This window comes from Arachis hypogaea, chromosome 2 (genome assembly GCF_003086295.3).
Source record: "Arachis hypogaea cultivar Tifrunner chromosome 2, arahy.Tifrunner.gnm2.J5K5, whole genome shotgun sequence".
NCBI lineage: Eukaryota > Viridiplantae > Streptophyta > Magnoliopsida > Fabales > Fabaceae > Arachis > Arachis hypogaea.
In genome coordinates, this window is record NC_092037.1 from 5,270,295 (window position 1) to 5,292,133 (window position 21,839).

The 21,839-nt window shown below is 34.7% G+C and overlaps 1 protein-coding gene across 4 annotated transcripts; it reads right to left on the reverse strand.

Annotated features, from left to right (window-relative positions):
• Positions 1 to 18,322: 18,322 nt before the first annotated feature.
• On the reverse strand, positions 18,323 to 21,067 carry LOC112734295 (protein IQ-DOMAIN 17). 4 transcript variants are annotated; one of them, XM_025783560.3, is made up of 5 exons: positions 20,776 to 21,067; positions 20,268 to 20,675; positions 19,771 to 20,022; positions 19,409 to 19,546; positions 18,323 to 19,333 (listed from the first exon to the last, which is right to left on the reverse strand). In XM_025783560.3, exons 1-5 carry the CDS (start codon positions 20,920 to 20,922, stop codon positions 18,518 to 18,520), a joined length of 1,761 nt encoding a protein of 586 aa, XP_025639345.1. In that variant the 5' UTR covers positions 20,923 to 21,067; the 3' UTR covers positions 18,323 to 18,517. The 4 variants fall into 4 exon arrangements, with proteins under 4 accessions (XP_025639345.1, XP_025639338.1, XP_072069685.1 ...); XM_025783553.3 differs by having other exon boundaries at positions 20,268 to 20,678; XM_072213584.1 differs by having other exon boundaries at positions 20,392 to 20,678; positions 20,776 to 21,061.
• Positions 21,068 to 21,839: the final 772 nt, after the last annotated feature.

The window sequence follows — 21,839 nt, forward strand, 5'->3', positions numbered from 1 at the left end:
GTTAGACTGAAGTATCTTTAGTCAGATGCCCTTTATGGTTTAGTTTGTTTATAAGCTTTGATATTATTTGGAGGAAGTTCTAGGATTGCCTTCGGCTTTCCTCCATTATTACGTATTATATATGTGGAAGCTGTTACCATGCTGGGGACCTCTGGTTCTCACCTATGCGGATTTTGTGGTTTTCAGATGCAGGACGTGAGGTGTCCCGCTGATGCATGCTGGAGACTTCTAGATTTGCGAAGGTCCTTTGTTCTCGGGGCTATGTTTTGGTTTATATGTTTTGCTTAGATACTTTTATCTCCATTAAATAATACAAACTGTGATGACTCCTCTTATGGGAGAATTTTGGAGAATAGGTTTTATGTATTTGTGTCCCTTTGGGTTTCCTTTGGGGTTTTCCTTATTTTTATCTTATGTATATATTGTTATGCTCGGACCGGTTATCTTCGCAGCCGGATTTTGAGTCTTGATATTCCTGTTTTTGACTCTCCTTTGTATATATATAATCACGCGTTGGGTATCCTTGTTCGTTACGTTATCGATCGGAGTGTTGCGCTTTCGAGTCACGATTTTTTTTGTTTACCCCTTTTTTCTACAAAGGCTCCTAGTTATAATCAATCATTCATACTACTATACGTACTAAATTTTTATTTTAGAGGTCGTAATACCTTGCCATCTCTGAATTATGACTTAAGCATAAGACTCTGTATGGTAGGGTGTTACATTATGGTATCAGTGCAGTTCGTTCCTGTAGAGCCTGAGGGATGGACTGATTATGCTTCTGTGCTTTCTCTGTGTGTGTGTTATGTGCTATTAGTATATCTGCTTGATATAATTGGCATAAACGTTCATGAGCATGCATTTGGGACTTTGAAGTACTAGACTTCCGATATTGAGACTGATCAACTTAATATCGATTGTTTGGTATGTATAGGAACTAGATGGCGCCTCGTGGACGCGGTAGAGGTAGTGTGAGAGGTCGTACGAATGCTCGTGCGCCGGAGAATAACCCTCATGACTCGGTGAACTTTATGACTGCGTTGGAGAACATGGCTGCTGCTATGCAAGCCACTGCTGAGGCTCTTGGTCAACAGATGAACAACCATGGTAATGATGGAGGTGGAGTTCATGGCCCGATGACGCTGGCAAACTTTTTGAAGGTTAATCCGCCTAAGTTCAAGGGGACTACTAGCCCGACTGAGGCTGATACATGGTTTCAGACTATAGAGCGAGCGCTGCAAGCGCAAGTGGTGCCTGAAGGACAGCGTGTCGAGTTTGCTACCTATATGCTTGTCGGTGAAGCGTCCCATTGGTGGCAAGGTATCCGACGTCTTCTGCAGCAGGGTGATGACTATATCACTTGGAATGTTTTCCAAGAAGAGTTCTATAAGAAGTACTTTCCGACTTCTGCTAGGACGGCCAAGGAACTTGAATTGTTACAGCTGAAGCAGGGTACTATGTCCATATCAGAGTATACTGACAAGTTTGAGGAATTGTTCAGGTTCTCTTGTATGTGCCAAGGTACTCCGGTGGAATATGAGGAATGGAAGTGTGTTAAGTATGAAGGAGGACTCCGGAGTGATATCTTTAGTTTAGTGGGACCAATGGAGATTAGGACTTTCTCCGAGTTGGTAAACAAGTGTAGGGTTGCTGAAGAGTGTGTGAAGAGGGCAACCGCTGAGAAAGGGAGTCAAAAGGGATCATTCCCACAGAACCGAGGGAAGAGCTTTGCACCTAGAGGTCCGTCTTTCAAGAGAGGAAGCTCTTTTAGGAGGCCCAACAACAACAACTCCCAAGGGAGGAAGTTTGGGAAGCAGCCTCAAAATGATCAAGCTTGTACTAGATGTGGGAGACACCATCCGGGAGCACCATGCAAGGCCGGATGGGGTTTGTGCTACACTTGTGGAAAGGCGGGGCATAAAGCCGCAAATTATCCGGAGAGGCAGAAACAAGGTGCTGGGAAAGCACAACAGACTGGTCGGGTGTTCACCACTTCAGCTGTAGGAGCTGAGGGATCTGAGACCCTTATTCGAGGTAACTGTGAAATGGCTGGTCAAACTTTAAATGCCTTATTTGATTCGGGAGCATCACATTCATTCATTGCATTTAAGAAAGCCCATGAGTTAGGACTGAAGATTGTAACTTTAGGTTATGATCAAAGAGTGTACAATGCTACCCATGAAGTCATGGTAACTAGGCTAGGATGCCCGGAAGTTTCCTTTAGGTTCAAGCAGCGTGGTTTTATTCATAATTTAATCTGCTTACCGATGATTGGTCTTGATCTTATCTTGGGATTGGACTGGTTATCTAAGAACCATATTCTGCTAGATTGTTCTACAAAGTCGGTGTACTTTATGCCGGAAGATACTGAAGGGCCGGTCGTGGTGAATAATTATTACTTGAATTCGATGATGGTGAACTGTTCCGGAACCGAATGTCAGGGTATCATGTTGTTAACCGCGGGCGTTTCGGGTGATGATCAAAGGTTGGAACAGATTCCGGTTGTGTGTGAGTTTCCAGAAGTGTTTCCCGATGATATTGATGAGTTTCCACCTAACCGAGAGGTTGAGTTTGCTATTGAATTGGTGCCCGGGGCGGGACCAATCTCAAGTACTCCTTATAGGATGTCACCGTTAGAGATGAACGAGTTAAAGTCTCAGTTAGAGGATTTGTTGGGAAAGAATTTTATACGCCCAAGTGTATCTCCGTGGGGTGCTCCAGTGTTACTGGTGAAGAAGAAGGATGGGAGTATGCGGCTCTGTGTGGATTACAGGCAGCTGAACAAGGTTACAATAAAGAATAAGTACCCATTGCCGAGAATTGATGATCTCATGGATCAGTTACAAGGAGCTGGAGTTTTCTCAAAGATCGACTTGCGATCCGGTTATCACCAGATAAGGGTGAGGGGTGAGGATATCCCTAAGACCGCTTTCAGGACTCGTTATGGTCATTACGAGTACACTGTAATGTCTTTCGGGTTGACGAACGCTCCTGCAGTGTTTATGGACTACATGAATAGAGTTTTCCGTCCGTTTTTGGATAAATTCGTTGTTGTCTTCATTGATGACATACTGATTTATTCCAAGACTGAAGAAGAGCATGCGGAACACTTGAGGTCCGTGTTGCAGATTCTAAAGGAGAAGAAACTTTATGCAAAACTGTCTAAGTGTGAGTTTTGGAAGAGTGAGGTGAAGTTTTTGGGCCATGTGGTGAGTAAGAAGGGAATAGCCGTAGATCCAACTAAGGTGGAGGCTGTGATGGATTGGAAGCAACCAACCACCGTAACAGAGATAAGGAGTTTTCTGGGTTTAGCTGGCTATTACCGAAGGTTTATCAAGGGCTTTTCACAGATAGCTTTGCCAATGACAAAGTTAACCCGCAAAGACACTCCGTTTGTTTGGACTCCTGAGTGCGAGGAGAGCTTTCAGACATTGAAGAAAAAGTTGACCACTGCACCTGTGTTAGTGTTACCTGAGCCGAATGAGCCATTTGAGGTGTATTGTGATGCCTCATTGAAGGGTTTAGGGTGCGTGCTGATGCAGCATCATAATGTGGTGGCGTATGCCTCACGACAGTTGAGACCTCATGAAGTTAGTTACCCTACGCACGATTTGGAACTCGCTGCGGTTGTGTTTGCCTTGAAGGTGTGGAGGCATTACCTCTATGGGGTTAAGTTCCAAGTTTTCTCTGATCATAAGAGCTTGAAGTACCTCTTTGATCAGAAAGAGCTTAATATGAGGCAGAGAAGGTGGATGGAATTGTTGAAGGACTACGACTTTGAGTTGCGTTACCATCCGGGAAAAGCGAATGTAGTGGCGGATGCTTTAAGTCGAAAGTCATTATATGCGGCTTGGATGATGCTTCAAGAGGAGAAGTTGCTCAAGGGATTTGAGAGTCTGAAAATTGGTGCTCGAGAAGTATCCGGAACTTTGTGTTTGAGCCGATTAGAGATCTCAAGTGATTTTAAGTCCGAACTCCTAAAGGCTCATCAAAATGATGAAGCGTTATGGAAGGTGTTACCGGCTATTGAGCAAGGAAAACAATGGAGAGTGTCGGAAGAAAAAGATGGGTTATGGAGATTCAATGGTAGGATCATTATGCCGGATGTTGGCACTTTGAGACAAGATATTTTAAAGGAGGCACACAAAAGCGGATTCTCCATTCACCCGGAAAGTACTAAGATGTACCATGATTTAAAGGCGATGTTTTGGTGGCCGGGTATGAAGAATGATGTGGCGGAATATGTATCAAAGTGCTTAACTTGTCAAAAGGTAAAGATTGAACATCAAAGACCTTCCGGGATGTTGCAACCTTTAGAGATTCCACAATGGAAGTGGGAAAGTATTGCAATGGACTTTGTGTCGGGATTGCCAAGGACTAGGGCTGGTTTTGATGCTATTTGGGTGATTGTGGACCGACTAACGAAGTCAGCTCACTTTTTGCCCATTCGGATGACTTACACCCTTGAGGAGCTAGCACGGTTATATATAAAGGAGATTGTGAGACTTCATGGTGTACCTGCTACTATAATCTCTGATAGAGATCCTCGTTTTACTTCAAGGTTTTGGGGTGCATTTCAGAAAGCTTTTGGAACCCGATTAAGCTTGAGCACGGCTTACCATCCTCAAACAGATGGTCAATCTGAAAGGACGATCCAAACACTAGAGGATATGTTGAGAGCTTGTGTTTTGGACCAACCGATGAGTTGGGATCGGTATATGCCATTGGTGGAGTTTGCATACAATAATAGTTATCATGCGAGCATTGGAATGGCTCCGTATGAGGCCTTGTATGGGAGGAAATGTCAATCTCCGCTTTGTTGGTATGAAGCTGGGGAGAAAAGCTGTTTAGGGCCGGAAATGATAGCGGAGACTACTGAACAAGTCAAGAAAATCCGTGATATGATGCTTACGGCGCAGAGTCGTCAAAAGAGTTACGCCGATCAGAGGCGAAAGCCCTTAGAATTTGAGGAAGGAGATCATGTTTTCCTTAAGGTTACTCCGACTACAGGAGTAGGTAGGGCGATTAAGGCAAAGAAGTTGAATCCTCGATACATTGGTCCATTTCAGATCCTGGAGAGGATTGGACCGGTGGCGTATCGGATGGCTCTACCACCTCATCTTTCGAACCTGCACGACGTGTTTCACGTGTCGCAGCTTCGGAAGTACACCCCTGATGCTAGCCATGTGTTAGAACCTGAGTCGGTTCAGTTAAGGGAAGATTTGACGCTTCCAGTGGCTCCAGTCAGAATTGATGATACTAGTATCAAACGGTTGCGTGGAAAAGAGGTTTCATTAGTCAAAGTGGCATGGAGTCGAGGCGGTGTTGAGGAACACACTTGGGAACTCGAATCGGAGATGCGAACGGATTATCCACATTTATTCTCAGGTAATTGCATTTGAATTTTGTGGGCAAAATTCCCAATTAGGTGGGTAGAATGTAAAACCCGGTTAATTAACGGCTAATTAACCCATAAATGAGAATTTATTCTAGAAAGCCTAAAATGTGATTTTTATGGCTAAATGTGATAGAGGAGATTGAGACGAGAATTTCGGTACCAATTTTATAGAAATCGGACCAAGATTGGACCGAACGGGTCAAACCGGGCCAATTGGACCCAAAGTGGGCCCTTGGCCCAACATAACTTAACCAAAACCCTAGTTTTCAGCACTCTCTCTCCTCATTTGTTACACACACAAGCTGAAATTAGAGAGAAAGGGAGGAAGAACACTCTCTCAAGTTCTCTCCCTTGGTTGATCTTCAAACCATCATAACTTTTGATCTAGAGCTCCGATTGCCGCTCCGTTTGTGGCCACGCGTTCACCGCGGAGAGCTCTACAAAACCCATACAATCAATCTTGAGGTAAGCCACGTGTTGCTGTTCGAAATTCCAGCTCTTATTTTCGAGTTTCATGGGTGAAATGTTGAGATTTTGGGTTCTTTGATGTTATAGGACCCAACTCTCTTGAAGGAGAAGGTTAATCTTGTCTCCTTGGACCTTGGGTGTGGTAAGATTCTCAACCCTAGTGTAATTTTGTTGTTTCATGATGTTTGGATTTTGAGATGTTGTGTATGGGTATGATGATTGTGGTTTAGGTTGTGTATATGTGAATATTGGAGCTTGATTGGTGATTTTGAAAAGCTTGAAAAAGGGATTTGGTGGTGAAAAATCTGTTCTTGGAGGTGTTGAGGCCTTGAGAGCTTGTGGATAAGTGATTTGGAAGTGCTCCGGTGGAGCTTGGGAAAATCGGCTAAGGTATGGTTTCGGTTTCCCGTATCTAATATGTAATGTGGTAGGAAATACTTAGGCTAGAGGCCCTAAGATAGGCATTGAATGGTTGGTGTTATTGAATTGTTGATATATATGATGTGGTCATATATGTGATGATGATTAATGATGCCTTGGTGGTATGATGTATGAGAAATATGCATGTTGTGATATATGCTTGATGATTGGTTATGGTTGAATTGTGGGTTGAACCATGTTTATGGTGAGTATGATGTTGATTGTGTACAATAATGATTTATTGGGATTGGTGTTGTTGGAATTGGCATGAGGAAGAGTATATGATATGTCAATATGTTTGAGTTTGAGCCACTTGGGTGAAGTGGGTTAAAATGATGAGATAGTGATTTTGTAATTTGTGGTAAAGTGTCAATGTGTGAGTTGAGGAGGCTTGATGTTGAAATTGATGTATTTTGATTGATTTCAAAGGAAAGGGATGAAAATGGCATGTTTTGATTGATTTTGAAAAGAGTTGGAAATGGCTTGTTTTGAAAATGGCACTTTGTGGTTTTTATGAAAAACATGGCTTTTGGGCATACTTTGGCGGGACATAACTTGGACTACGGATCTCTGTTTTGTACCAAATCTTTTTAGAAATGAAATTGGATCCGGGATGTCCGTGCCGTTCGAAGAACGGGTGAAAACGATTTAAAATGAGAAAGTTATGTCTGTTGGAAGATTGGGGTTTAAATTGGTGAATTCTGCAGCTTTTAACTTAGAAAATTTTTAGCAGAATGACCCCTTGCGCGTGGGCGCACTTGGCGCGTGCGCGCCGTTATTCCCGAAAATGCCATCCACGCGTGCACGTGATGTGCGTGGGCGCGCCAACGGTGCTGCACCCAATGCCCAGCCATTTTCCAGAGAGTTATGCCAGAACTGTGCTAGTATTGTGCCTGGGGCACGAGAACACCCACGCGTACGCGTGGTTGACGCGTACGCGTGGTTGACGCGTACGCGTGGTTGACGCGTACGCGTCGATTGGCAAATTTTTAATCCACGCGTTAGCGTGCATGACGCTTGCGCGTCGATGAAGTTTTTGAGGCCATCCACGCGTGCGCGTGGAGTGCGCGTGCGCGCGGACCTGTTTTCATCCCAAAGTTGATTTTTGAGTTTTAAAAGCCAAATTTCATACTTCTAAGCCTCCGATCTCACCACTTATATCTTAAATCATTATGATATGCCTAGCTATGAGAGAAGAAGCTAGTGGATGTGGTAACTTGCGAGTGAAGCAAGGGAAAATGAATAATCAATGAGGATCATTGATGATTATGTGAGATGTGGAGGATGGTGGTGGAAGTGCTTGCTATGCCATTGGCCGAAGGGCCGTAATTGTTTATGAATTGGTTGGTTCTGGATTGAACCGTGAGCCGGGATAGCTGTGTATGCTATGAATATTGGCTGGTTATGGATTTAACCGTGAGCCGGATGGCTGATATGGATGTTGATCCATGGATGAGAATTCATGCATGTTTATGCTGAATTATTGATAATTGTGATTTGCGCTTCCACTATCTGAGATACGAGTTTCCCTGGGTAGTAGCAGTGGCTAGCCACCACGTGCTCCAGGTTGAGACTTGATACTCTGTTGACCCTATGTCATAAGTGTGGCCGGGCACTGTGAAAGACCCGGATGAGCTCGCCCCCGTAAGTATTCACCAGTGAGGGTGATGGATATAGATCATGATTATGATCAAGTTTATAACGAGTATAACTCGAGTTGGGGATGCGTGACAGAGGGACAGTCCAATGGTTAGCTACCAGGACTTGTCGGGTTGGCTCTATAACCGACAGATGATATCATCAGCTACTAGGGACAGGCATTCATCATATGCATACTATATGAATTGTTTGAGATTGCCTATTTGACTGCATATTACTTGCTAATTGTCTAAATGCCTTACTTGTTCCTAATTGTATATTTCTTGCTTGATATAACTGTGTTTGCTATATTATACTCCTGCTGGTGGTTGGGAGGTGTGAAGGAATTGGAAAGGAAAGTATTAGTTAGACTGAAGTATCTTTAGTCAGATGCCCTTTATGGTTTAGTTTGTTTATAAGCTTTGATATTATTTGGAGGAAGTTCTAGGATTGCCTTCGGCTTTCCTCCATTATTACGTATTATATATGTGGAAGCTGTTACCATGCTGGGGACCTCTGGTTCTCACCCATGCGGATTTTGTGGTTTTCAGATGCAGGACGTGAGGTGTCCCGCTGATGCATGCTGGAGACTTCTAGATTTGCGAAGGTCCTTTGTTCTCGGGGCTATGTTTTGGTTTATATGTTTTGCTTAGATACTTTTATCTCCATTAAATAGTACAAACTGTGATGACTCCTCTTATGGGAGAATTTTGGAGAATAGGTTTTATGTATTTGTGTCCCTTTGGGTTTCCTTTGGGGTTTTCCTTATTTTTATCTTATGTATATATTGTTATGCTCGGACCGGTTATCTTCGCAGCCGAATTTTGAGTCTTGATATTCCTGTTTTTGACTCTCCTTTGTATATATATAATCACGCGTTGGGTATCCTTGTTCGTTACGTTATCGATCGGAGTGTTGCGCTTTCGAGTCGCGATTTTTTTTGTTTACCCCTTTTTTCTACAAAGGCTCCTAGTTATAATCAATCATTCATACTACTATACGTACTAAATTTTTATTTTAGAGGTCGTAATACCTTGCCATCTCTGAATTATGACTTAAGCATAAGACTCTGTATGGTAGGGTGTTACATCATACCATCAAGGCATCAATAATCATAATCACATATTCAATATCTAAAATTTATCCAATCACTTGTGTCATCACACAATGCACACATCAATTTACATTCCTTGCATCTTTTCGGCCTCTGGCCCAAAATTCACGGCCTCCGGCCCAAATTTACAATTTAATTGCATAATCTACAAACCAATACTCATTATCCAATTCATCATATTCTCAACATACAAACACACAGTTTCACACAATTCTCAATCCAATCATTAATTCACACTACATATCAATTATGCATACTAGCACCAATCATTCACACAATCCAAACTTAATCCTAGGGGCATCTAACCTAGGAATTCTCATCACACCACACGGTACTTAAATGAAACTTAAACCGTACCTCTTGTAGCCAAACTAATTGAGCCTCTTCTTTGGAAGTCTCCACCAACCTTAGTTCCAAGCCTCACCAAGACTTCTCAAGCAACACCAATCTCCAAATTGTGCACCAAAATCACCAAATACACTAACATAACTAGTTTTACATATATACATTAACCTAGGGTTCATAAAATTGATAAATCACAAGGGTTTGAATATTTTTTATCTTAACCCACTGAAGTTTGTGATGAATATCACCATGGCTCATACTAGAACACTCCTATACAACCAAAATCACAAGATTTCTTCAAAATCCAAACCAAATTCAATTTTAAAGAGGAAAATAGAAACTGGGTAGAGAACAGCAGATTACTCACCACAAAACTTAGATAGAATTGTAGAGGATAAGAAGAGCGACGTGTGGTCGCAAACGTCTTGTCAATCGGAGCTCCGTAACTTAAATTATGGTGATTTAAAGATCAAAGAGAGTTAGATTTTCTCTCTTCTCTTCTCTCTTCTCAATTCAGTGCCCTCTTCATGTTTTTAGGGTAAATGAGTTGAAATGCTCATAACTAATGTTTATATATGTTGGGTCTTGGATCCACTTAGACCTGGTTCACTTAATTTTGTCCGTTGACCCAATTTTGGGCCAAAATATTTAAGATTAGCGCTCTAAATCGCATTTTAAATATTTCTACCTTCCCTAATTAATATTTCTCATTTCTTAACCTTATTTACTTATAACCAATTTTATCAACTGTAGTACCAGACAGATCTCAACCGGTATTGCAAGTCAAAATTTAAGTGCGCGTCTTCACGCAGAAAACTATGTTTTCTGACTCAGAAAAATTCACTGAATCCAAATATCATATTTAAATTATCAAATTCCAATTGCCAAATTTTCTAACCATATTCGCTTCTATTTAATTTATTATTTAATTAATTACGCTTAGACCGGATTTTACATAAAATATATTTGATATATAAACACAATAAATTAACAAAATATTCGTATTTCATAATTGATATAACATGAAAAAAATATGTATTAAAATATTGAATCATTTGTTATATTGACACATTGTGTAACAAATACAAATAATATAACATAAGTATTAAAGATATAAAAGATAATACACAATAAAATGAGTGAATATTTCTTTGGTTATAAGATGTTTTCACGTTAGCTATGTGAGAAGATTTTAGTTAGCAGCTCCACTAAGTAGACAACAAAAAATTCAAACAATATGAATGATAAGTTATTTTTTGGTTCACTAAAAATAAAAAAATCCACTCAAATTAAATAAAAAAAAACTTTTTATTTTATCTTTTTAAATTTTAATCATCTACCGCTATTACTAATTTCAAAATTTTAAATCTTGAATTATTGATTTTAAATTTTAAAATCTATTAATAATTATTTAATTAGTTAGAAATTTAAATTTTAATTGTAACGTGGATCCCTTCCTCAACGTCGCCGAGCTTCTTCTTCATCAAATCATCAGTTTATAATAAAAATAATCATCCACATATTTAGTAAAATGAGCATCTAACAAATTTTATTGTATTTACATAAATTCAATCCAAATTAAATGAATATCTATTTTAGAATGAAAATAACCATCCACATATTTAGTAAAATGAGCATCTAACAAATTTTATTGTATTTACATAAATTCAATCCAAATTAAATGAATATCTATTTTAGAATGAAAATAACTATCCATATACCTAGTAAAATGAACATCCACATCCAGAAAAAAGAGAAAAAAAGAGAAAGAAGAAGAGGAGGAGGAGAACCACAGCGGCAGAGGAAAGACGACAACAAGACAGCAGCAGCGCCGCCCAAAGATCACGAGACAGCAGTAGCGGCGCCATGTATACAATCCCAAACACATTAATAAGGGTGTTCGGTGAAGCAAGAGTTTGGAGGCGACGATAGTGTCTGGGGAGGGAGAGATCAACGCCGATGAGGAGGACTGGTGGGATGAACAACGGCGGCGCTGAAAAGCTAGTTTGGCGGGGAGGAAAAATGTCAGTGTTCTTCTACGTTTCACCAGCTCTCCAATGACGACATTGAATAATGGTCGTGGATGTGAGAGAAACTGGCGTGGTCGTTAGAAGCGTAATTATAATAGAATTAAGAGTAATCATGTATGTGTAAATAAATGTGTTTATGTGCTAATCATAATTTTTTAAATTTCAAAATCTGTTAATAATTATGTAATTAATTAAATATCTGAATTTAATTTTAATTTTATTTTAAACCGTTATTCATATTGTTCACTATATATATTGTTTATCTATATTTTTTCTTTAGTTAAAAGAATTGATAAAATATCTAGTATACTCTTAGTAAAGAATTAATTATATTCCAAGTTTCTTATTAACTTCTTTATTTTTTCACTAGCCAGTCGCCACAAACCAAAGTTGGGTTCTATACTTTTCAAAAAAAACAAAAACAAATGAAATAAGAAAAACAGATGAAGGAAAAATTAGAAAAGAAATATAAAATACAAAAGTGAAAGTAGTCTTCTATATATGTGTAGATATTTATATACGTTTTATATAAATTTTTTAAACAAATTGTTGGTCATATTTTAATTAAAAAATCTGATATAATAGAAAAATTATTTAAAAAATATGTTTTATATATTTTTTAAAAAGAGTAATTATTTATTCTAATAAGCAAATGTGATATATAAGAGAATAATAAATTTGTCATAATAAAATAATTAATTTTTTCATAACAATTTTTTTTATGAATATTAAATCTTTTTTTATATGATGATTCATTTTTTGTATTGACGTAGTATAATTGTATAAAATAAGTTTTGTTTTTGTATGAATGAACTTTTGAAGTTTATTTTGCTCTAGAAAAAAATCGAATTTATCTTTTCATCTCCAAAGAATGTATACTTCGGCAAGAAGAACACGGAGGGTGAGTATTTGTAAAGGCATTCTAACGCTCAAGCCAGTAAATATTTAAGATGTATATAATATAATAATTCTATGAATATAGAATGTTAGACATAAAATAGAACTTATCATGTGGTCTCCTTTTGAGATAAATTGGTGTCTTTATAGACATAGGATTGATGAATAGAGTTGATGTTATGACCGTTGGTTATTAAGCCAGAATAATAGTTATTAAAATTGTCCATTACAAACTTAGAACGAAGGTAAATAAAAGTGAGTTATGATTCATAATGCACAATAAAAACTGAGTTATAAGATGCATGACAGATCAAGTTTTATACATGTATTATTAAAATCTTTTTAACTTTTTGAATTTATTGAAAAATTAATATATTTAAGTATATTTTTTTTTAATGACACTAATTTTAATAAATTGAATAAGAATTAATTTAAAAACAAAAGAATATCAAAGTTTATTTTTTTTCTATAAAAAAAAATTAGATATTTTTGTTGGAAATGAATTTTTTTAATATAATTACAGATAGGTAAACATTATAGGTAGAACAAGTCCAACATATGACGTGAATCAACACACAAAATACATGTTAAATACACGTCTAAATTATAACTAACACATAGAATATGTGTTGAACATGATATGTCAACCATGTTTGGAGGAATCTTTGACAACGCTACAGTAATATCCCTGCGTCTCCAATTGTCAAAATAGTAGACAAAAACACCACTCTTATTTCCATACTAAAAAATTTTTTGGAATATCAACCGAGTAAAATTACTACTTTTTATTTTCTGGGTCGACCAAAGTAAAACTTTTCTGTGTACGACTTGTAAGCACAATACATGTAAAATAAGTGCTATAAGTTCCTATATATGACGCTAACCCAAAAAAAAAAGGTTCCTACATACGAAAAAGAAAATGTTAGGCCCTTCACGTTATGTTTTAGCTTGGCCCATTTATAATTTTCCCTATACTTAGCCCTATCATAGTATTCTCTGCCCAAAACAAAATAAGGGCTATCATAGCATGCATTCAAAGCTCATATTATTCCATGTCTAAAAAAATAAAAAGGAAGAAAAGATCACACGATTCGAACATATTTGATACTTATTCATATTCCGACGGACTAACAATTAATTTGACACAAATCTAAATTTTAATTAAAAATTTATATTGAGTTAATAAATTATTATATATATAAAACAAAATTTAATTATTTAAAAAGTTATTAAATTAGATGTGAAGGAGGAATAATTTATATTTAGAGGAGAAAAAGAAAAAAAAAAGACCAAACTTTACTTATATTAAATTAGGTTTATAATGTAATTAATTGACTTGAATTCAACTAGAAGATGATTATAAATTATATTTTAAACACTAAGGTAGTGTTTGTTTTGAAGTACTAGGACAGAGATTGAGAAACTGAGACTCAATATCATGTTTGTTGGCTCAAAAATTGATACTAAAGTTTCTGTATCTGTCCTCAAAATTTCAGTATTTCAGTACCTTAAAAAAATAGGGACACAGGGTGCTAAAATTTTTAGAGACAGATACTGAAACTTTAATAACATTTTATACCTAAAATACCCTCATTTCAATTAATTAATTCTAATTTTACCCTTTGTACAAATTAAATTAGAGCTTCATTCTTATTTCAATTTCTGTCCTCCACTTTGTACTAAACAGAATACTGAAATTTATTTCAATTTCTGTCTCTAAGTCTCCGTCTCTCAGTATCAATCTTTCAGTTTCCATCTCTCTACCAAACACTATCTAAGTCTCACTTACTATTAAGATCAATTTAGTTTGAAATTTGTTAGAAAGTCTTTAAATGTTATACCAAATTTAATGTTTACAACAATATCTAAAATTTTAAATTATTTAAAATATGCAAACTTATGTATAAGAAAGCATGATAAATTTAAAATATTTAAACTGACGAAATTTAATTATGACAAATGACTAGCCTGAGCCTCAATTTAGAAGTTAGAATGTAATATATATATATATATATATATATATATATATATATATATATATATATATATATATATATATATATATATCATCTAATTAAATATTTGAAAGATTTAGTTAAATGTAAATTTTGTATTTTTGTCGCACCTCGTGATTTAATTTATTGGATTTAACTAACATATACTCTAGAGCATGTGATAAAATTTTCGTCAGTAAAATTTTTTTTTTAAATTATTTTTAAAAATATAAAAATTTTAAATTTTAAATTTTTTATTAATAATAAATTAAGCAGAGGTTAACTAAATCCTAATTTATTTTATAATACTGTGCTGACAATTCAATTCATTACAATTTACAAAGCATTAAATTTATGATCAATGATGACGTTGCAACTTACTAATAATAATACTATGCAATCGGACGATTAGAGATGGTAATACTATCTGAATCTGTGGGTCTCTACCCGTTCGAGGCGGGTTTTTAGCGAGACGAGTTTTTGGGAGGGGCAGGACAGGATTGGGTTTAGGTAATACTCGTCCCTATCCGCCCCGCTACTTATATAATATATATAATTTTAATATATAATATGTATAATATATATAAAATAATTAGTAAATGATTAATAATAATGTATCATATTTAAATTTTTACTTTAATTTATGTTATGTATGTAAAGATGGTTATATAATTTTTAAAATTTAATTTTATTTATTAGATTTTAGTAATTATAGAGGCGAATAGAGGTGAGACGGATACCCGCAGAAGCGAGTTAGAGTTTAATATTTTACTACCCATAAATAAAAATGGGACAAATTCTGTACAAATTGTTGTATAGCGAGACAAAATCGAGTAGAACAAAAATCTACCCTTACCTACCCCGTTGCCACCCCTACGGACAACAGATACTTAAAACTTGAATTTGAAAAATGATGATGAGTTTGATTCTAATTGGTTTCGTCACTCTTAATCATCCCACTTAATTCCCTTCATCAATCCCCAATTATTATGCAAAGCACGTTTTCAACTTGTATTAATAAACACAGATCGATAATATTATAATAATGTCGTGTCAACTCTAGCATTCTTTGACAATTATATAAGATAACTACACCAAAAATAAGATATTAAAAAATTATTTTATTTGCAGTATAAATATACAAAATCATATATATTTTGAAAAGTATTATACATACTATTATTTTTATACATATATATATATTATATTAATATTATAAATAGTAAAAATAAAAAAATAAATTTTATAGTATCTTTATTATAGTACTTAAATTGTATAATTTTTTTTAAAATAAAAAAATATTTAAAATAAAAAATAAATTATATAAAATTTATTAAATATTATTTATTTATCTTTTTTAATAATTTAAATACAAAGTAATAACCACCGTAACATTCACGAAATAAAAACTTTTCTTTTCTACCATAAAAAAGTATACACATAATGAATTATATACCAAAAAGTAATGCTTTCTTTTTTTATTGTTATCTTATATCATTTATGTTATACTTATTTATAGACTTGATTTTATCAAATTTTTATTTTTCATAAATAGTTTATTCAGGTTGTATTTATAGGCTTTTAAAAACTAATTTATGTTCTACTAATTTTAGTCCAATTCAAAGATCACTCAAATTTAGCCCAAAAGCATAGGTCAAATTTAAAAACGCAAATTTTGATTAAAAAAAATATTTTTGGGTAGAATCACATTTTTGGGTCGGACCAAGTCATCAAACAGACAGATCATCATATTATTATAATATGTTTCCAAAAATAAGGATCATATTTTATTATAAATTTATAATGTTTTTTCTTTGGTCATACAACAACACACACACATTTTTTTTTTTGGGGTAATTCATCACACAGATTTATTTTTTTTATTTCTCACCGTTTCTTCTAACTAGACAGGTCAAGAACTAATCCATTGCGATACTAAGATTCATTTAAGAGCTTTTTTTGGTCAATGCATTGTTATATATACAAAACAAAATTCGAATCTCCACACTTATTTAAAAAGATTCATTTAAGAGCTTTTTTTGGTCAATGCATTGTTATATATACAAAACAAAATTCGAATCTCCACACTTATTTAAAAAGATTAGTGAATTAACCACTAGACTAACCCAATTTGATTCAACACACAGACTCTATTAATGGTTTATTCACTGTCTCTAATGAGACTTGAACCAAGATAATTAGTATATTTTAAGAGGCATGATGATGGACCACTAAGATAAAGTCTCAACTGTAAATTTATAATGTTAAATAATAAATATCATTGTGATCCAAACTTGGGCCCATTATGAAGTTTCCCATGTGCATTTCAGTCTTTGTCCATGCGTACTATTTTGTAATTACCATATCATAACTCATAAGTATTCACAACCCAAAATTTATTTATTTATTATTATAGTCATCATAGACTTTAGGCTATAAATTCCTTGTGGCACCTAACAACTGTTACTCACTAGGATATGGGACCCAAGACAGCTCACAATTCCAAGATACCCTCTGGTTATTATAACTTTCAGTGAAGCAAAAAAGCTGTTCAAGTTTGAATCCTATTTTGTGTAATAATGATTCAGAAAACATAGCACAATGCAAAAATGGTTCATGACCTTATATTATGCTAGAGTGAGTGAGATGAAGCACCTTCATAAAATCACAACTAAGAGTTCTTAGAGAAACAAAATATTCTAATTCTATCCATGGTTTTTAGAAGGTTAAGAATGTATAGGGTTTACCAGAGTTGTTATATCTTCTCATTAAATGCACTTATTCATTTTTTCACCCTTTTTTGCTTCAAGCCAAGTGATTGCATGAAAAAGCACCATGTCCAGAGAGCTAATAATAGTTGGAAATACCTAATCAAATCTCTTTCATTTATTTGATTTAATTATTATTATTTCATCAATTTATTTAGACATTTGTTTAAATTGATTTAAAGATTGGAATGATATCTTTTAGTGTAAATTCTTTTCAATTTTACAACTAGTAAACTAATACATATAAAAAATTATATAATATTGATAATTTACTCCAAAAACAATAAATACATTATTCACTCCTAAAATTTTTTTTGATAAAATATTTTAAAATCTAAGTAACAAAAAGAGGTGTTCTAAGACACATTTGTCAAATAATATTTATATTTAATAAATTATGTGTGCTTTTTTTATTTTATTTATGAACTAAATTATCAATATTAAATTGGCAATTTATTTTCTAATATAAAATAAATTAAAGTTAAAATTCAAAGAGTAATAAAGATAAGAATTTGCAAAAAATCCCATTGGAATTTAGGCATATTGCTAATTGTCATAGGGACAATAATTAATTTAGTTAATATAAGGGTGAATTATGAAATACCAGATATTGAGTTAGCCATAAATTTAAAATATTGATAATTGTGTGGTAGTACTGACATATTTCAGGTACCATGTGGGATGGTAGATAGTAAAAAGTACACTAGATAATAATAGAGAACACCAGAACTCAATTATTATTCATGTATAGTACATAAATGTCAAAGAGCATGACATGACCAAAGACACTAAGAAAAAAGAAAAATGAAGTGATTGCTAATTGTGTGAAAGTAATATCAATTATTATATTATTTTTCTCATGCAAATATTATTATGTACTTACTAATTAATTAGAAGATAGAACAAAAGAATAAAGGAACTATAAGGGAGTGCACATTTACTTACTAAAATCCAATAACTAAACTACAAAAGAAAAATGAGTACATGTTATTGCGACATGAATGTTATTAAAGGGCATTCAAATGGTTTGTAACTAATTCTTTCAACATCAATCCAACATCTCAAGTGAGGTAGACCACCACATATTTCACACATTTTTTAAAATATGTTTTTTTTAATATTGTGGCACCCTAAGTACAACTATTAAAATTTGAGTGATACAAGAACATTTAACATCAATTGTTCTTGAAGAGTTAACTCAAATTCCTCCTAACAACACAAAAGTATAAATTAAAAAAACAAATGAATAATTTTGTACTCATTTTTTCTTGTAGTCGAAACTAAAATATATCTCGACCTATGATATTATGTGAGCATCCAAGAATAGTTAAATACATAAAATATTTTTCTTTCTCACACAAAACATTTCTCTAAGGCACAATAAAATTGGATAGAAGAATTAAATTCCAAACCATTTGGTCACATTCCAATACTTTGTAACAAATTTACCTCAACCACCTTCTAAGATCACTAGTTGAAGAAGGAGAAACCTCACCACCAAGACTCTCAGTGCAGCAAGAAGAGTAATTGGATTGTTGTTCCAACCCAAAATGTGAAGCACTCACGCTCTTGAAACTTGGACTCCTCAAACTATGCCCATAATTTCCATACCCTATTCCTACATTATATGGATCAGGAGGAACAGGAAAAGAGAGCCTTTTCTTTGCACCACCAACTCTATCCCTCTCTGGCGTGGACGGCCTTTGTCTTGGCGCACTCTGTGACCGAATCCTAGCCTTCGCAGACTCGGTTGCTGCCATGTAATTAGGCAATGTACCACTACCACCACTGCTTGTTCCGGCTCGACCGCCATTTTGACACAAGCTACCGGTGTAATGATAATTAGACCTCAAGCTTGGTGTCTGAGAAGTGTGGTAGCTTCTATCATCTCTAACACACCGAGGGCTCGCAGACCGGACTTGTATCGACCTAGATTTTGCTGGGGATGGTGTTGCAGTGGAGGGGTGAAGGGATCCATTTTGGTGTGATCTATGTAGCGGTGAAGCGATGGAATGCCTTTGAGGTTGATGGTGGTGAGGGTTATATTGATAGTTTGGATGTGATCTCCTGTAATTGGTTCCAAGGTACGAGTAAGGCTGCGAGGTGTCAATTTCCACTGTCTTAATTGGATCTCTTTGGTCAGTTGAAGCTCTTCCCCTTGTTTCCCAAGGCTTCGTGGCCATCCATCGGTCGAGCCATTTAGGCCTTTCTTCAAGCTCATCTTCGTTTCCAATTGACGATTTTCTTCCATTCCTCCATATCTATCAGCAATGCACAAGTTAGGAAGAAGCAGAGAAACAAAACAAAACAGAGATAAAATAGAGTAAAAATAAAACCTGCTGGGAAAAAGCTTGAGTTAAGGACTTGTCCCTTTTCATGGCAGCTTCCTTTCTCTGTTGCAACATTGCTTTCACTTCTTCAACTGTGTGAGGACGTTCATCCCAATCATCTGCAATGCTGCTTCCTTCTCTTGACTGTCAAAAATCAAACCACACAAAAAAAGTTTCAAAAACAAAACCAAAACAGAGAAGTTCTTAAATATTTTCTTGCAATTGTAACCTAAAAGTACCTTTTATTTAATCTAAAATAATAAATAAGATTTCATGAATATTATGAAATCATGAAAAGATATCACCACAAAGTTTTGATTAAACTAATTACAAAGAAAGAAGTTGAGAGCTTCGTTAAAGGAACTTACTAGTGATTTTCTATCAGAAATATCCTGAAGATACCGGGAATGATCCCAAACACTAGCAGTGTCACTGAATGTGGATTTTCTGCTTCCATCATGTGATGAAGACCTTATTCTCTGATCAAGAACCCTTGCTTGGACCCTAACAAGTGCCTGCATGCACCTTAGTGTCATCTTTGCTTGTTTTCTTACATTGTGTCCTCTTACCAATGCTTGCAATTTCACCAACCCTTTTAATGCTCTTAGTGCTCTTCTTGCCTTACAAAAAAATATATATATCTATATTAGCCTCATTTTGCAATACTATGGCCCTCGGGAGAATACGAATCCTAACCAAATTCTACTGGATCGAGCGATTATCATCCGGCCAAAAATGATAGAACAACCCGGAGTACAAGTCGCACACAAAAAGTATAATGTACACAGCCAAGAATTATAGAGCAATACATAATACATATTCTTCAATATAGATCTAACTTCAAAAGGTGCAATTCTTAACTTACCAAGTATCCTCTAAAAGCTGTTTGAATCACTATAGCAGAATAATGCACCCTAGCATGATGATGATGGTAATTAGCAGCACCATTATTATTACTATTAGTAGGATTATTATTAGGGTTATTCAACCTTGCAGCTTCAACTGCAGCTTGAGCAGTTGCCATGGCAGCTTCAGCTGTTGCCACAGCAACTGCAAGAGCATGCTTCTGATCTTGTTCACTTCTTGATCCTCCACTTGTTGTTGTAGAACAATTATTAGTAGTAGCAGTTGTTGCTGCTGCAGCCACATCATGATTATGATGATTTTGATTATGATTATGCTTCAACTTTGTTGGGTTTTGTTGATTAGTGTTGTTATTGTTGTTGCTTTCATGATTCACAGCTTTTCTAAAAATCCATCTTTTCTTTTCTCTCTTCTACAACAAAAAAAGAAAAATGTTCATGCTTTCACAATTTCATTAGCCAAAGAAAATTAATAAAGAAAGAGTGCTTTCTTTTTTTTTTTTTAATTACCTTATCTTCTTCTTCTTCTTGATCAAAGCTTTCTTCACTTCTTCTTCTATTGCTTCTTTTCTTTTCAGTATCTTTTGTTGGAGATCTGAATGCTCTTTTGACTGCAGTCAACCATGAGCTACTACTACTACTTCCTTTTTTTCCCATCACCAAAAGAAGTTCACAGTAAAACTCAACAACAATTCTTGCATTTACAGCACAACACAAAGAAAGATAAGGAAAAAAAGTGTTTCCTATTGTTCAAAGAGAGAAGTCTAAATCCAAATCCACACAAGTCCTTGACTTTAAGGCTGGTGGTGGAAACTGAAAAGTAATAATAAAAAGGACTCCGAGACAAAAAAAAAAAAATAATAAAAATAAAAAATAAATATAAATAAAAAGTGTAAATTTATGATTTAATCTTATGGTATTATTTTTTTTATGAAAGAAATTTAGTTATTATATATAGTTTAATTTTAATATACTAATCATATGAAATTTTGTATAGAATTGTCTAATCATATTTATTTTTTAAAATAATTATTTATGTTATTAATATAAAAAATAATTATTTTTATTAATATAATATTATATACTTAAATATTAATATAAAATTATCTTATACTAAGAGTACATCAGAATTAAATTATTGGTATACATAGTACAAATTTAGCAATAAAATGCTACAGTAAAGTTGTTCTTATTTATTTTCATGGCTATGGTGTAAGTTCCTTTTCTTAATAGTACAAAATAAAATAAATGAATCTTCGTTTGTTTGCCGTGTAAAATTTATCTGAGACACCCTCCTTCAAAATCCTTATGGAAAATATTAAATGTTGGAAGTACTCTTTAATTAACTCACTGTTGGTTCAATTTTTGATATTTAGGCTGGAAGATATAAAAGGTATAGCAATGTATGAAATTATAATGTTGACCAACGTACCATAAATATATATTTAAATAAGTTTACTAAGTTCTTATAGGGTTGTCTAATTTTTAATTGGATCTTTGTAATTTTGAAACTTTTAACAAAGGGAAATCAATAATGTTCCTAGAATAATTTATTACAGTTTTTTGTATTGAGA

Coding starts and splice junctions, on each gene's coding strand:
- LOC112734295 (XM_025783553.3), bottom strand. CDS start 20,922: ATGGGAAAAAAAGGAAGTAGTAGTAGTAGCTCATGGTTGACTGCAGTC. Junction 20,679..20,775: donor AAGAAGAAGAAGAAGATAAG/GTAATTAAAAAA, acceptor TTTTTGTTGTAG/AAGAGAGAAAAGAAAAGATG. Junction 19,547..19,770: donor TTTCTGATAGAAAATCACTA/GTAAGTTCCTTT, acceptor GATTTTTGACAG/TCAAGAGAAGGAAGCAGCAT.